This window comes from Somniosus microcephalus, chromosome 32 (genome assembly GCF_052327205.1).
Source record: "Somniosus microcephalus isolate GS21.2 chromosome 32, FLI_Smic_1.0, whole genome shotgun sequence".
Lineage (NCBI taxonomy): Eukaryota > Metazoa > Chordata > Chondrichthyes > Squaliformes > Somniosidae > Somniosus > Somniosus microcephalus.
The window spans coordinates 8,468,093-8,484,823 of record NC_141018.1 but is presented as its reverse complement, the minus strand read 5'-3'; the positions used below and the strand labels follow the sequence as shown (position 1 = coordinate 8,484,823).

Sequence of the window (16,731 nt, the reverse complement as noted above, 5' to 3'; positions counted from 1 at the left end):
ACATAACATAGAATGTTCCAGTATCTGTGCTGCTCTTTCCCCGCAGCCCCGCAAATTTCTCCCCTTCAGGTATTTATCCAATTCCGTTTTGAAAGTTACTGAATCTACTTCCACTGCCCTTTCCATGTGTTCCAGATCATCATAACTCTCTCATCTCTCCACATAACTGAAGTCCCTCATCCTTGGACCCATTCCAGTAAATCTCCTCTGCACCCTCTCCAAAGCCTTGACATCCTCCCTGAAGTGTGGTGCCCAGAATTGGACGCAATACTCCAGCTGACATCTAACCAGTGACTTCTAAAGGTTGAGCAGGACATCTTCTTTTGTACCCTATGCCTCTATTTATAAAGCCCATGGGGACAAAGGGGCCGGCCATTTAAGACTGAGATGAGGAGGTATTTCTTCACTGAGAGGATGGTGAATCTTTGTAATTCTCTGCCCCAGAGGGTTGTGAATGCTGAGTCTTGAGTATATTCAAGGCTGAGATCGATAGATTGTTGGACTGTAGGGGAATCGAGGGCTATGGAGATCAGGCGGGAAAGTGGAGTCGAGGTCGATGATCAGCCATGATCTTATTGAATGGCGGAGCAGGCTCGAGGGGCCGAATGGCCTACTCCTGCTCCTAATACTTACGTTCTTGTATCTCGGGGCCCCCATTCCTGTTTAATTGAATTCCACTGCTGTTAGTTCAGTAGTCCATTAAATATGTCGTGATTCTGCAGCATAGGCATGAATAATTCTCTGGTACACCCCAACCTGATGATGTGAAAGTACAATTGGGTGAAGTTAGGAGACTTGTCTCTTCCTCAAACACTGCCGTATCCCTTTGCCCCTCCCCCCCCCCCCCCCCCAACTCCCCAAGTAGTTTAATTATTGAACTATAAAATCCCGGCCGACAGATTTCAGGGACTGTTTTGACTTCCTCAGGCACGGAATGGGTGGATCCCGAAGACCCGACCGTCATCGCCGAGGCGGAGCTGCTGGGAGCCGCGGCGTCCATTGAGGCCGCCGCCAAGAAACTGGAGCAGCTGAAACCGAGGGCCAAGCCCAGGGTGAGTGACCGACCGCGGGCCCTTCACCCCCCCCCACCCCGGTGCCGCCCGCACTCTAGTCCGATCCGTCTAAAACTGCATCCATCCTGCACAGTTTATGATGAATCTCCAGCCCGCCCATGCTACCGGTTGCCATAGCGATCTCAGCTAGTCGCAGCCATTGCTGTCTTGTTAGTGGTTGGTTTGGGGGTTGGGGGGTGTTGGCCAACAACTATATTGTCTCTTTGGAGCTGAATCAAACCTGGATGTTTCCTGCAAGACGCTGTGTGATATGTTTGATATATTAGGTTGTTACTAAAGTCAACTATATATCAAACATATTGCTATAGTGTCCTGCCCTGTCTCCGGGGTACAAAAATTAGTCACGGGCAGAATGCACGGCTATTGCGATTGGAGGCAAAACATGTCGGATTAAAACAGACTTGATTCTTGAACGGAAGAAAAATAAAGTAATTGGTGTCTGATTCGTGTGTAGGATTCCCGGACAAACTCGCTCCGCACTGTATACTACAGAGGCTCAGTTTCTTTGTGCAGTATTTAAAATAGAATTGTACGGCAAAAGAACAGTGTCACGAGGGCTAGTTTTTTTTTTCCTGTACTTAAAGCAGCGCTGAACTTAAAATCTAAAGCGGGTTTTAAGATAGATTTGCGGTATTTTCTATCCGACGCGCTCGTGAGATGCACGGGGCCGCACGCTGTGCGTGGCACTTTATGCCTGGGGCGCTGCGATGTGCTTCGTGCTGGCAGCTCCCTTTAACAATGTGTTTACTTTCCCTGTAGCAAGCGGACGAGACCCTCGACTTTGAGGAGCAGATTCTGGAAGCTGCTAAATCGATTGCGGCTGCCACCAGTGCGCTGGTGAAGTCTGCCTCTGCCGCTCAGCGAGAGCTGGTTGCCCAAGGAAAGGTGAGCAGGAGAGGTTCCACTGGTCAGAAAGGAATCTGTCTGACTTCCGTTTCACCCGCTTAGTGACTCGTTGCTCTCTCGACCACAATCTAATGGGTGTTTCCTTCTCTCCCGACAGGTTGGAGCTATCCTTGCTAATGCAGTGGATGATGGACAGTGGTCTCAAGGCCTTATATCTGCAGTAGGTGTCCTTTTTGCATTATAGGTTGGGGGTATTCAACCCTTGGTTGTTACTGAAGGCACACTTGAGGATAGATTTCCAGCTCGTCTGCCGTGCCTTAAGCTGCTGTTAATCAGCCTCCCGTTATAGAAACCGCCCGATCATCATTTCAGTTGATTCCATGGAAAGGGAAAATCAGGCAGTTTCAGTAACTGGACGGCCGATTCACACAACAGTTCAACGCAGTTCGAATTCTACCCCTTTCTGCTCTCCAGTGTACAGAGCAGGCTCCGTGTCCCAGCTCCCTGTGTGTTACTCTGCTTCTCAGCGATGACCATCAGGGTCCAGAGTGACTATCTGTCATCCAACTAGAAACTGAAACGAGCCCTTCACTGCAGTGAAGCGCACGTTCCCAGTCTCCGCCGTACAGCCAGCTGTGGGCTCAGTGACCTGTTGGCAAAAGAAAATGTCCGAATTCCCGGGGAAACAAGAAATGATAAAATACACTGCTTCAGTAGCTTTTGGGCAGAGGTAGAAAAATAGCCTTCAGTGAAATAAGAACTTAATGTGACTTTTAACGGGCAAAGCAGGCGGTTAGTCTGAACACATTTAAGGACGGTTTAAATATCTGCCGAGAATAATTCTGTTGTTTCCTTCTTTCTTTCTGTGGTACGATAGATGCCGTGATATCAGCGCTGAGCACTTAGAAAGAATGAAAGAACTTGCATTTCTATAGCCTCATTCACGACCGCGGGGTAACCCAAAGCGCTTTACAACCAATGAAGTACTTTTCTTGAAGTGTACTCGCTGCTGTAATGTAGGAAACGGGGCAGACAATTTGCGCACAGCAAGATCCCTCAAATAGCAGTGTGATAATGGCCAGATCATCTATATTTTTTGTGATGTTGATTGAGGGATAAATGTTGGCCAGGACACTGGGGTGAACTCCCCTGCTCTTCCCCTGGGATCGTGCCAATGACACAAGGATAGGCGGCAGTGTAGATGGAAGCATAAAATTACAGGTTAAGTGAATGGGCAATACATGGCAAATGGATTTCAATGTAGGCAAATGTGAGGGCATCCACTTTGGACCTAAAAAGGATCGAACAGGGAACTTTCTAAATGGTGAAAGGCTAAAAACAGTGGAGGTCCAAAGAGACTTTGGGGGTTCAGGTACACAGATCATTAAAATGTCATGAACAGGTACAGAAAATAATCAAAAAGGCTAATGGAATGCTGGCCTTTATATCTCGAGGACTAGAGTACAAGGGGGTAGAAGTTATGCTGCAGCTGTACAAAACCCTGGTTAGACCACACCTGGAGCACTGGGAGCAGTTCTGGGCACCACACCTTGGGAAGGAGATATTGGCCTTGGAGGGAGTGCAGCGTAGGTTTACCAGACTGATACCCGGACTTCAAGGGTTAAGTTACGAGGAGAGATTACACAAATTAGGCTCGTATTCCCTGGAATTTAGAAGGTTAAAGGGTGATCTGATTGAAATTTTCAGGGATATTAGGGGAACAGATAGGGTAGAGAGAGAGAAACTATTTCTGCTGGTTGGGGAGTCTCGGACTAGGGGGCAGAGTCTGAAAATTAGAGCCAGGCCTTTCAGGAGTGAAATTAGGAAACACTTCTACACACAAAGGGTGGTAGAAGTTTGGAACTCTCTTCCGCAAACGGCAATTGATGCGAGATCAATTGTTAATTTGAAATCTGTGATTGATAGATTTCTGTTAATCAAGGGTATTAAGGGATATAGACCAAAGGCGGGTATATGGAGTTAGGTGGCAAATCAGCCATGGTCTCATTGAATGGCGGAACAGGCTCGAGGGGTAGAATGGCCTCCTCCTGTCCCTATGTTCCACATCCACCTGAGAGAGCAGACGGGGCCTCGGTTTAACGTCTCATCCGAAAGATGGGAGCTCCAACAGTGCCGCACTCCCTCAGCACTGCACTGGAGTGTCAGCCTGGATTTTTGTGCTCAAGTCTCTGGAGTGGGACTTGAACCCACAACCTTCTGACTCAGAGGCGAGGGTGCTGCCCACTGAGCCACAGCTGACACGATACTCTGTGTGGGATTGCTGGGTATATTCCATAGTATTAGTCCAGTTTGGTAAAGTACAGAGTGTGCGTGATCCACTTGTAATTTGAAGATTGTTGCATGTTTCTAGTTAAAGTACCATTCAGTTCCCTCTATTTGGGACACAACCTTTGAAAAGCAATGGGATAAATTTACGTAACAGTAAAATTATCGGGGCATGTTCTGACATTGAAGCAAGGTAGAATGACTCTGGATTCTGTGCTCCGTGCATGTGTGAGGGTGGGAGACATGCTGTGTCGAATCTCGCGGCCCTTTGGCGAGAGGCTGTGGCTGTAATGTGTGTTTGCGACGCGGGCCCCCACACACCTCTCTCACGCTCTCTCTCGTTCTAGGCCCGGATGGTGGCAGCTGCAACGAGCAACCTGTGCGAGGCGGCCAACGCGTCTGTTCAGGGGCACGCCAGCGAAGAGAAGCTCATTTCCTCCGCCAAGCAAGTGGCGGCTTCCACGGCCCAACTCCTGGTGGCGTGTAAAGTGAAGGCAGACACGGACTCGGAGGCCATGCGGCGGCTGCAGGTACAGGACTACCGACTAACCACTACTTCCACCCACCCACCCCGCCGCTCTAAACTCTAACTGATGCTCCGCCGTGAAAGGATATCATCCTGTAATCCCAGCGACACGTGCTCGACGCGCTTTCTGTGCAGGCCTTGCCGATTTCAGCCGAGTGTTCCATGGCCATTGAGAGACACTAAATATTTGGGAGTTTAAATTCAGTGAAATATGTATTTGATTTAACAGATATTCTACTGACTTTAAAAGTAATCTAACCTGCTGCACTATACACATCTGAAAGTGTCTGTCGGTGTGCAAATGGTTTCTATAACGTGGGGTGTTAATTAAATCATTAGTGAACTTTTAAATTCACGACCCTATATCTCTAAACTGGTGGACAGGTACAAAAAATACAGGAAACTTTTTTTTATCCGGGACCGACGTGGTGCCGGTTCATCAAAAATTCCAGATAACCGAAAGCTATAGTAAAAGATACGGAGAGCTGAGAGCTCCGTATAAAGCAACAAACCCTGTTGCTTAGCAACAGGTTCAGAACAATGGCCACAAGTTCCAAGCGTCTCTGTAGCTTAGCAACAGCTGCAGCCACACCCTTGCACAGCAACAGATCGAGGAAGGCAAGTACAATATGAAGTCAAACTTACCTGAACCTACTCCTGAATTTTGCCGGTTAACCGAGATTTCCGGTTATTTAGGTGCTGGTAAATCGAAAGTTTCCTGTAATTGAGAAGGCTAATGGAATGTTGGCCTTTACCTCAAGAGGGCTGGAATACAAAGTTATGTTACTGTTATATAAACTCTGGTCAGACCCCATCTGGAGCACTGTGTTCAGTTCTGGGCCTTGGAGTGGGAGCAGCGCAGATTCACCAGAACGATACCGGGGCTAAAAGGGTTAAATTACGAGGACAGGTTGCCCAGACTGGGCTTGTATTCCCTCGAGTATAGACGATTCAGGGGTGATCTAATCGAGGTGTTTAAGATGATTATAAAGGCGTTGATGGGGTAGAGAGAGAGAAACTATTTCCTCTGGTGGGGGGGGAATCCAGAACAAGGAGGAATAATCTTAAAATTAGAGCCAGGCCGTTCAGGGGTGATGTCAGGAAGCACTTCTTCACACAAAGGGCCGTGGAAATCTGGAACACTCTCTCCAAAAAGCTGTTGAGGCTGGGGGTCAATTGAAAATTTCAAAACTGAGATTGATAGATTTTTGTTAGACAAAGGTGTTAATGGATATGGAACCAAGGCGGGTAAATGGAGTTAGGATACAGATCAGCCGTGATCTGATTGAATGGCGGAATGGGCTCGAGGGGCTGAATGGCGTCCTCCTGCTCCTACCTCAATTAAGTGGCAGTAGCTGATGAGTTAAACTGATCCTTGTAAAAGTTGAAGCGTTTTTTTTTTAAACAATGAAAAATTGCTGATAATTGATAGAAGTAGCACTATTAACATACTTGTTTGGTCTGTGTGTGTTTGGCAGGAGGGTTGTGTCTGTTTTTAGTCTCTGTGTGTCTGTGTGCTGGCATGTGTGTCTCTGCATGTCTGTCTGTTTGGGGTGTCTCTGCGTGTGTGTCTTGTCTGTGTTTGGGGTGTCTGTCTGCGTGTGTGTCTTGTCTGTGTTTGGGGTGTCTGCGTGTGTGTCTGTGTTTGGTGTGTGTCTGCGTGTGTCTGTTTGGGGTGTCTGTCTGCGTGTGTGTCTGTTTGGGGTGTCTGTCTGCGTGTGTGTCTGTGTTTGGGGTGTCTGTCTGCATGGGTGTCTGCATGTGTGTCTGTTTGGGGTGTCTGTCTGTCTGCGTGTGTGTCTGTTTGGGTTGTCTGCGTGTGTGTCTGTGTTTGGGGTGTCTGTCTGTGTGTGTGCCTGTGTTTGGGGTGTCTGTCTGTGTGTGTGTGTGTTTGGGGTGTCTGCGTGTGTGTCTGTGTTTGGAGTGTCTGTCTGTCTGCGTGTGTGTCTGCGTTTGGGGTGTCTGTGTGTCTCGGGCTCTGTGTGTGTATTGGGGTTGGCGTGTTGAATTCGCACTGATCACCCTCCCAGCACCTCACAGGAGGAATGACGATATTTTGGCCTGTTTGTTTCCAGACCGCAGGAAATGCTGTGAAACGGGCATCGGACAATCTGGTCAGAGCGGCTCAAAAGGCCGCGTTCGACAAACCAGACGAGGAAAACATTGTGGTGAAAACGCGATTTGTGGGAGGAATTGCTCAGGTTTGTATTGCATGTTGTAACACCGATGGGTAACGCTGCCCATCGCACCTGTAAAACCTGATATCACTTTGAAGAGCAGCAGGAAAGTCTTGTGTTCCCATCACCGATGTTCCCTGTAATTTATTTTGGGCCGCGCAGCTCATTCGTTTTTTTTAATGTAAAAGCCGGCTCACGGGCTGCGCGGGACCCATGGAGCACTGAGCAGACACGCAGCTCAAAGGGAACATCGCCCATCACCCCCTGTGCTCGCTGACCTACACTGGCTCCCAGTCCGGCAGCACCTCAATCTTAAAATTCTCATCCTTGTTTTCAAATCCCTCCACGCCCTCGCCCTTCCCTATCTCTGTAATCTCCTCCAGCCCCACAGCCCCCCCGAGATATCTGCGCTCCTCTAATTCTGCCCATTGAACATCCCTGATTATAATCGCTCCACCTTTGGTGGCCGTGCCTTCTGATGCCAAGGCCCTAAGCTCTGGAATTCCCTGTCTAGACCTCTCTGCCTCTCCGCCTCTTTCCTCCTTTAAGACGCTCCTTAAAACCTGCCTCTTTGACCAAGCTTTGGGTCACCTGCCCTAATATCTCCCTACGTGGCTCGGTGTCAAATTTTGTCTTCTAATGCTCCTGTGACACACCTTGGGATGTTTTAATACATTAAAGGCGCTATATAAATGCAAGTTGTTGTTGTCCAGGATCTTACTGAGTGATTATTTGCTGCCCTGTATAGGGGCGGAGCCTAAACACCGTCCCACCAGAGCGGCGTATGCACACCCGACGTCGCGGCTGCACCTGTGCACCGGCGGGTCCCACCGCGCATGCGCCGAGCCGCAGTGCAGCGGCCTGCAGCCTCAACCACATCTCCCCCCCTTGTGGAGGTGATCAGGAGAGGGGAGAGGAGGTCAGGGACTTGGGGGCGAGCGGACAAAGGTCAAGAACGCGGGGGGTGGGGCCAGGAACTCTGGGTGGGTAAGAGAAGGTCAGGAACACGGGCAGGTGGGGGGGGTGGCGGGGGAACACGGAGAGAACAGTGGGATGGGGGAAGAACATGAAAGAAAGAAAGACTTACATTTCTATAGCGCCTTTCACAACCACCGGACGTCGCAAAGCGCTTTACAGCCAATGAAGTACTTTTGAATTGTGGTCACTGTTGTAATGTGGGAAATGCGGCAGCCAATTTGTGCACAGCAAGATCCCACAAACAGCAACGTGATAATGACCAGATCATCTGTTTTTGTGATAATTGGTTGAGGGATAAATATTGGCCAGAACATGATCCAGGTCTAAAGTGGTGGGGCACGGATGAGAGTGAGAACGTGATCCAGATGGGAGGATGGAGCACATTCTCTTAGACGTGGATCACGTCTTCTAACCCCACCCTCTTTACACCCACACCACCTTTTCCCTCTCCTCCTCCCCCCCCAAAACCTGGATCACGCTCTTGACCACAAACGGCGGTGAGTTGATTTCTCAGAAATCCCGGCACGTGTGCGGCAAGTGACATCATTGGACTGGATGAAATCTGTAAGTCATGACACGGCCGGTATTCACTTCGTACCCAGTAAACCTGTTCACAGTCAGTGACCAACGTACAATGCCCCATCGGCCTTTGGTCTCACCCAGAGTCTTTAGTTTGACGGAGTGATTAGCGGCAGCGTGGGTACTTCCGGTTTTCGGTTGACCCGCGATCTCACCCTGCGCGTGAGCCGCGCCCCTCGATGATGTCATCCTCGGCGCATGCTAAAAATCTCTGGCTCCGTTGGTGATGTCACTTGCAATGCTGTCACCCTCACCTGTTCTCGTTGAACGAACTGCGCCTCACTAGACCAACCTCGCAGTAAAATAGTCACTGCTGTTTACACAAAGAGAAACGGAGTTAGCGTTTCACGTTCTGACCAAGGGTCACCGAGCTGAAACGTGAACTCTGTTTCTCTCTACAGACGCTGCCTGACTTTCTGAGCATTTCCAGCATTTTATGTTCTATAACTCAGCTGGTGATTGGGAGGAGGCCGACAGGGCAGGCTGAATGTGGCTGTGTGAAAGTTATCTTGCTTTCTAGGTGACCCTCCACATTAACAGGTCCTGTGACAATGACTGGATCAAATTGCACCATCCAGACAAACTGTTGGTGTGTCTTGTCCTCCAAGGGGACCAATCAGAAATCTGGTCCAACCGACTGGTGTTGCAAATAAACGCAGCCAAGTTCTTAATGCTGACGTGTGTTTGATCCCATTCATAAAACTAGATTTTACTAAACCCATTCAGGAATAAATACAGCACATTGGACTCTTAGTGCATCAGCTTAGATTTGAACTATTTGGAAAGCACGGCACAAGTACTGGGAGTGCCCCCTGTTCCCATTATATTGTAAAGCTGTCTTTGCCGTGCTTCTGTAGGTTACCATCTCTGACACTGAGTGGCTTGTTCCTGTCTTAGATTCTCGTGTTTCACTTGAGTTAAGTCGGCCTGCAGGATCCGAAGCCGGCTTTTTATTTGGAATCCCGGCCAGGAATTTCATTAGATTCTAATTTAAGGGGGGTTTCTGGAATTCCCAATAATGTGGCCTTAAAGTCCCCATGAATTTTTCCTCGGGCAAAATCGAAAGCTGCCGATGGCATGTTGGAGTTCCATGGCAATTTGTGCCCACGTGGCACAGGTTTTTTTTGGGTTGTGTTGGCAACACCAGGGATGTTCCAGGAATGGGGGCAGCTTCCCCTCCTGGGTCCAGTAAACTGCAGCTTTGATGCTCATCCGCTCGGACCTGTGTTTCTCAACCGTTTCAACCACTTACCATTTTAATGTGTGTGTAGGTAGGTGCCTAGAATCTTACGGCACAGAAAGAGGCCATTCGGCCCGTCGTGCCTGTGCTGGCTCTTTGAACGAGCTCTACAATTAGTCCCACTCCCTGCTCTTTCCCCATAGCCCTGCAAATATTTCCCCTTCCAGTATTTATCCTGCTCCCTTAAAGACATTTCTTCCAGTTTTCGTTGAGGGCTGGGGAATGGACATGGTGAGGAGAGTTTCTGTGCCCATCAGTGTTCAGGGATACTAGTGATGAGGAATGGGTTATTTCTCACGCCCTGGGTCTGGCGTAGCGGGGTCCACAGACGCCCCAATACTAATTCAATTCTGATAAATGATGTAGAAACAGCTAAATCTCCTTGTGAACTTTCCAAAACCAAGAGATTAGTACAAAGACACTTCAGCCCATCCCTGCACAGGTCTGCTCTGGCTGCTGACTCCATTGATTTTATACAGAGCAATGTATAGTTGAAGAAGTTCTGCTCTTCTCTTCGACGGGATCATTTCCTTTCCAGTTTTGAAAAAGGGTTTCGACCCGAAACGTCGACTCTAATTTCTCTCCACGTATGTTGCCTGGCCTGCTGAGTTTTTCCAGCATTTTCTATAGTTTTATCTCGTTGGCCATGCATTGTACACTCATAAACAACGTTCCCTTTAAGCTGCGTGGCCGCTCAGCGCCCTGGAGGTCCCAGTGAGCCGGTTTTTAAATAGAAAAACGCGGAATTTTGAAGGGGCCGCGCAGCCTGTTAAAGGGGCCGCGCAGCCTGTTAAAGGGGCTGCGCGGCCCAAAAAAATGACAGGGAGCATTGCTATTCAATACCTCTCGATTATTTATGCAGTATTGATTTCCACACCAAAGTGATGCCAGGCTTAAAGGGTTGAATTATGAGGACAGGCTGCACAAACTTGGTTTGTATTCCCTTGAGTTTAGGTGGTTGAGGGTGATGTGGACGAGGTGTTTAAAATGATAGACGGAATCGATAGGGTAGTTACAGAGAAGCCATTTTCTCTGGTGGGGAGTCCAGAGCCTTAAAATTAGAGCACGACCGTTCAGGAGTGAAGTCGGGAAGCACTTTTTCCACTCGGAGGGTGGTGGAAATCCCAAAAGGTTAGGAGCCAATTGAAATTTTCACGACTGAGATTGACATTGTTGTTGGGTAAGGGTATCGAGGGATATGGAGCAAAGGCAGGTAACTAGATTTGAGATACAGATCAGCCGTGATCCAATTAAATGGTGGGACAGACTCGATGAGCTGAATGGCCGCCTCCTGTCCTTCTGTTTCAGTTAGGGGCAGGCGACTGCATTCACTGCTGGATCCAGCAATGTGTCTAAACTCCCAGCTGTTGAGGAGCAGCCACGACTGCACCAGTTTCAATTTTCCATTACCAGTTGGCCTCTGACCTTTCTGGATAATACTGTCAACTTTTGTCAGATTCTGAACAGTGACCCAGAGTTCACAGGGAGCTAGACTGCGACTGCCTCCGATGCAGGATTGTTGCAGCTATGAGGGAGAGAGAACGAAAGAGATGACTTTCATCCCGACAATCTGAATCCCAGGCCCCTGACGTCCCCTTTTCCTCTTGATATTTACGCTCCCCTTACTGTAGAAATGCGTATGGGCGGGATTAAGATTACATCAGAAGTAAAATGGTTTAAATACTCGAAGAAATTGGACAGCTTGCCATTGTCAGCGCGCTCACTGACCTACATTAGCTCCCAGCCTGGCAGAGTCTCGATTTTAAAATTCTCATCCTTGTTTTCAAATTCCTCCATGGCCTCACCCCCGCCCCCCCGCCCCCCCCCCCCCCCCGCTTCCTGTCTTAAGAACATACAAATTAGGAGCAGGAATAGGCCATACGGCCCTTCGAGCCTGCTCCACCATTCAATAAGATCTCTGTAACCTCCAGCCCGACAACCTTCCCTGTCTCTGTAACCTCCTCCAGCCCCTACAACCCTCCCTATCTCTGTAACCTCCTCCAGCCCTAAAACCCTCCCTATCTCTGTAACCTCCTCCAGCCCCTACAACCCTCCCTATCTCTGTAACCTCCTCCAGCCCTACAACCCTCCCTATCTCTGTAACCTCCTCCAGCCCCTACAACCCTCCCTATCTCTGTAACCTCCTCCAGCCCTACAACCCTCCCTATCTCTGTAACCTCCTCCAGCCCCTACAACCCTCCCTATCTCTGTAACCTCCTCCAGCCCCTACAACCCTCCCTATCTCTGTAACCTCCTCCAGCCCTACAACCCTGCCCATCTCTGTAACCTCCTCCAGCCCTACACCCCTCCCATCTCTGTAACCTCCTCCAGCCCTCCCATCTCTGTAACCTCCTCCAGCCCTACAACCCTCCCATCTCTGTAACCTCCTACAGCCCCTCCAGCCCTCCCATCTCTGTAACCTCCTCCAGCCCTCCCATCTCTGTAACCTCCTCCAGCCCTACAACCCTCCCTATCTCTGTAACCTTCTCCAGCCCTACAACCCTCCCTATCTCTGTAACCTCCTCCAGACCCTACAACCCTCCCTATCTCTGTAAACTCCTCCAGCCCTACAACCCTCCCTATCTCTGTAACCTCCTCCAGACCCTACAACCCTCCCTATCTCTGTAACCTCCTCCAGCCCTACAACCCTCCCTATCTCTGTAACCTCCTCCAGCCCTGCAACCCTCCCTATCTCTGGGTAACCTCCTCTAGACCTACAACCCTGCCCATCTCTGTAACCTCCTCCAGCCCTACAAACCTCCCTATCTCTGTAACCTCCTCCAGCCCTACAATCCTCCCTATTTCTGTAACCACCTTCAGCCCTACAAACCTCCCTATCTCTGTAACCTCCTCCAGTCCTACAACCCTCCCTATCTCTGTAACCTCCTCCAGCCCTACACCCCTCCCATCTCTGTAACCTCCTCCAGCCCTCCCATCTCTGTAACCTCCTCCAGCCCTACAACCCTCCCATCTCTGTAACCTCCTACAGCCCCTCCAGCCCTCCCATCTCTGTAACCTCCTCCAGCCCTCCCATCTCTGTAACCTCCTCCAGCCCTACAACCCTCCCTATCTCTGTAACCTTCTCCAGCCCTACAACCCTCCCTATCTCTGTAACCTCCTCCAGACCCTACAACCCTCCCTATCTCTGTAACCTCCTCCAGCCCTACAACCCTCCCTATCTCTGTAACCTCCTCCAGACCCTACAACCCTCCCTATCTCTGTAACCTCCTCCAGCCCTACAACCCTCCCTATCTCTGTAACCTCCTCCAGCCCTGCAACCCTCCCTATCTCTGGGTAACCTCCTCTAGACCTACAACCCTGCCCATCTCTGTAACCTCCTCCAGCCCTACAAACCTCCCTATCTCTGTAACCTCCTCCAGCCCTACAATCCTCCCTATTTCTGTAACCACCTTCAGCCCTACAAACCTCCCTATCTCTGTAACCTCCTCCAGTCCTACAACCCTCCCTATCTCTGTAACCTTCTTCAGCCCTACAACCCTCTCTATCTCTGTAGCCTCCTACAGCCCTCCCTATCTCTGTAACCTTATACAGCCCTACAACCCTCCCTATCTCTGTAACCTTCTTCAGCCCTACAACCCTCCCTATCTCTGTAACCTCCAACAGCCCTCCCTATCTCTGTAACCTCCTCCAGTCCTACAACCCTCCCTATCTCTGTAACCTCCTCCAGCCCCTACAACCCTCCCTATCTCTGTAACCTCCTCCAGCCCTACAACCCTCCCTATCTCTGTAACCTCCTCCAGCCCTCCCTATCTCTGTAACCTCTTCCAGCCCTACAACCCTCCCTATCTCTGTAACCTCCAACAGCCCTCCCTATCTCTGTAACCTCCTCCAGTCCTACAACCCTCCCTATCTCTGTAACCTCCTCCAGCCCTCTCTATCTCTGTAACCTCTTCCAGCCCTACAACCCTCCCTATCTCTGTAACCTCCTCCAGCCCTCCCTATCTCTGTAACCTCCTCCAGCCCTCCCTATCTCTGTAACCTCTTCCAGCCCTACAACCCTCCCTATCTCTGGAACCTCCTACAGTCCTACAACCCTCCCTATCTCCTGTAACCCCCTCCAGCCCCGACAACCCTCCCTATCTCTGTAACCTCCTCCAGCCCTACAACCCTCCCTATCTCTGTAACCTCCTCCAGCCCTCCCTATCTCTGTAACCTCCTCCAGCCCTACAACCCTCCCTATCTCTGTAACCTCCTCCAGCCCTACAACCCTCCCTATCTCTGTAACTTCTTCCAGCCCTACAGCCCTCCCTATCTCTCTAACCTCCTCCAGCCCTACAACTCTCTGCGCTCCTCCAATTCTGGCCTCTTGAGCATCCCCGATTTTAATTGCTCCATCTTTGGTGGCCGTGCCTTCAGCAGCCTGGGCCCTAAACCTCTCCACCACTCTTTCCTCCTTCAAGACACTCCTTAAAGCCTACCTATTTGAGCAAGCACCTGTCCTAATATCTCCTTACGTGGCTCGGCGTCAAATTTTGTTTGATAATCGCTCCTGTGAAGCGCCCTGGGAAGTTTTCACTGCGTTAAAAGGCGCCGTATAGTTTTTGTTGTTGCTTGCAAACATTTTCTAGGAGCGGTCAATAGATGCAAAATGACCCATTTGGCTTTTGTGCAGATCATTGCGGCCCAAGAGGAAATGCTGAGGAAGGAGAAGGAGTTGGAAGAAGCGCGCAAGAAGCTGGCACAGATCCGCCAGCAACAGTACAAGTTTCTGCCGTCAGAGCTGCGAGAAGATGAAAGCTAGGCCTCGGACATTTCAAACCAAACGGGTTCTGTGTCAAACGGATCTCCGTACTTTCAGAACTTGAGCCACTTCCGATTGGGAAACCGGATCATTTTGTACGGCGAGGAGGTGGAACATTGAATCAACTTGGATTTATCCAATTATAGATCGTAGTCCAGATTATGTTAGTTTAGTATTGGCTTGCTGTACTCCCAAGGCCTGCATGCACTAAATACATATCAGGGAAGTTTACAGACAAAGATTAATAGGGCCAGACCGCAAGACATTCTGTGCAGCAGAAAGAAGTTCATGTACAGAAATTGTTTCAAAGGGTCTGAGTCTGTCCTGCTAGATTGATGTAGGAAGACAGAAAATATCCTGTGGGTGCGCCAAGAATTAATAGAGAGGGGAGATTGTCGGGTGAGCGGAGGATTTGTTGAAGCGACGCGGGATTCGGCAATGTTGACTTTGTGAAGCGTTTGTTCCTGCTCCGTGCCGACCTGTCCCGATACTGAAAGTGTCCTTTGGAAATGAGTCTGCTTCCTCTAGGAACGAACGCAACCCGTCTGAAACCCTCGCCCGTTTACCTGGAGTTTTTTTTGTGTGCAGGGTTATTCCAAAGTGGTTTGTGCTCAGTTATATTATCCGCTCACTATTACCCTGTTATCTCTTTTGCAGCGGTTTGAACTTGGAAAACAGCTATAAATTTTTTTTTTTTACACCACCAAAAGCCATGTTGTGTTTCCAAACCTCAGTAAAGCTAAAAGGGCCCCAAACACAGACAGGCACTAAAAGGCACTATTCTTAAAGAGTGCAAAGGAAATGTCAGATGGCACCTTTAGTGTCCCAGTTCTTGTACTGTTTCAAGGTGATGGATGCCCCTAGTGTTTCTCTTAACACACCATCTGTTTCCTCTCCACTTTGCCATATTAGCTGCAGAATTGCGTGTGTCACTTTTTTTTAATTTGCCTTTCAATTGGCTCCAGAATTGGTCGCACTAAAACCACCCAGCTGAAATGCCTGTCTATTTAAGCAGCGTTCTCAAAGTCTTAATGCCCGGGGGAGTTCCTCGTTTAAAGCGCACAGCGCTTTCCCCTGAGTCGCCTTGTATGGTCTGCTTTTCGATTTGTAACTCCTGTGTGCTGCAAACAGAGATTGACTCCCCCTTTTGTTTTTTGGGATATTGCATTCCACAGGCCCGCATCAAGATGCATTGTAACTCTCAGTAAGACAGACTTACATCTCCGAGCCGGGCTGTCTCATCTCAGTGAGCTGTTAGTCCATAAGCTAGTGTTGGAAAGATCCTGATGTACAAGCATCCATCTTGTTTTAAAACTGCTGAGGAATTTGAATTTTTAAAAAATAAAATAAAATTTAATGTACTGAAATTATGCGAGTAAAATAATTTAATCTTGGCCTTTAGTTTGAATCGTTTTTAAGGTGGTATGTTTCAAAAAGAAATGCACGTGCGAAATAGATTGTTCGTTTTCGCGAGTTCCTGTTGGCTTGCCTGACTTCCTATGACCCAAAGTTTAAATGAAGCATCATGTATAACTCTGCCGTGACAGAATGTATTACTATATGTAACATAAAGTGCTAATTTATCAGCCACAAAAACTATTTTTTGTATTCACAGAAATAAAAGGTTTCAAAGGAAATGGTGCCTCGAGGGATTTTCTGCCAGTCCGTGTGCACAGGACTTTTCTCCAGGATCAGTTCCTGGACTGTTCCCTCCATAAACCTGAGCTCATCCAAAACTCAGCTGCCCGTGTCCTAACTCGCACCAAGTCCCGTTCGCCCATCACCCCTGTGCTCGCTGACCTACATTGGCTCCTGGTTAAGCAGCGCCTCGGTTTCAAAATTCTCATTCTTGTTTTCAAATCCCTCCATGGCCTTGCCCCTCCCTATCTCTGTATCCTCCTCCAGCCCGACAACCCTCCGAGATATCCGCGCTCCTCCAATTCTGGCCTCTTGAGCATCCCTGATTTTAATCGCTCCACCATTGGCGGCCGTGCCTTCAGCTGCCTGGGCCCTAAAGCTCTGGAATTCCCTCCTTGAACCTGTCTCTCCTCCTTTAAGACGCTCTGTGACCAAGCTTTTGGTCACCTGTCCTAATAGCTCGTTATGTGGTTTGGTGTTAAACTTTGTTTGATAACTCTCCTGTGAAGCGCCTTGGGACATTTTGCTATATTAAAGGCGAGTCGTAAGAGTCGATTCTGATTTCAACCCGCCTTGTCCAACTTTGTTCACCTTTTCTTCAAGGTCTGTATATTGCCACCGGCTGG

The 16,731-nt window shown here is 49.1% G+C and overlaps 1 protein-coding gene across 4 annotated transcripts in view; it reads left to right on the top strand.

Annotated features, from left to right (window-relative positions):
* The window catches only part of LOC147097260 (talin-2), a 354,000-nt gene extending 337,896 nt beyond the window's left edge, over positions 1-16,104 (top strand). For 3 of the 4 annotated variants that reach the window (XM_085972076.1, XM_085972077.1, XM_085972075.1), the window contains 6 exons: positions 928-1,052; positions 1,833-1,958; positions 2,077-2,139; positions 4,553-4,735; positions 6,807-6,932; positions 14,339-16,104. In XM_085972076.1, the coding sequence (XP_085828202.1) occupies positions 928-1,052; positions 1,833-1,958; positions 2,077-2,139; positions 4,553-4,735; positions 6,807-6,932; positions 14,339-14,467 (752 nt within the window). In that variant the 3' untranslated portion in view covers positions 14,468-16,104. Of the gene's footprint in view, positions 1-927; positions 1,053-1,832; positions 1,959-2,076; positions 2,140-4,552; positions 4,736-6,806; positions 6,933-14,338 lie in introns of those variants that run through there. The other variant, XR_015074349.1, reaches the window with a different exon arrangement.
* Positions 16,105-16,731: the final 627 nt, after the last annotated feature.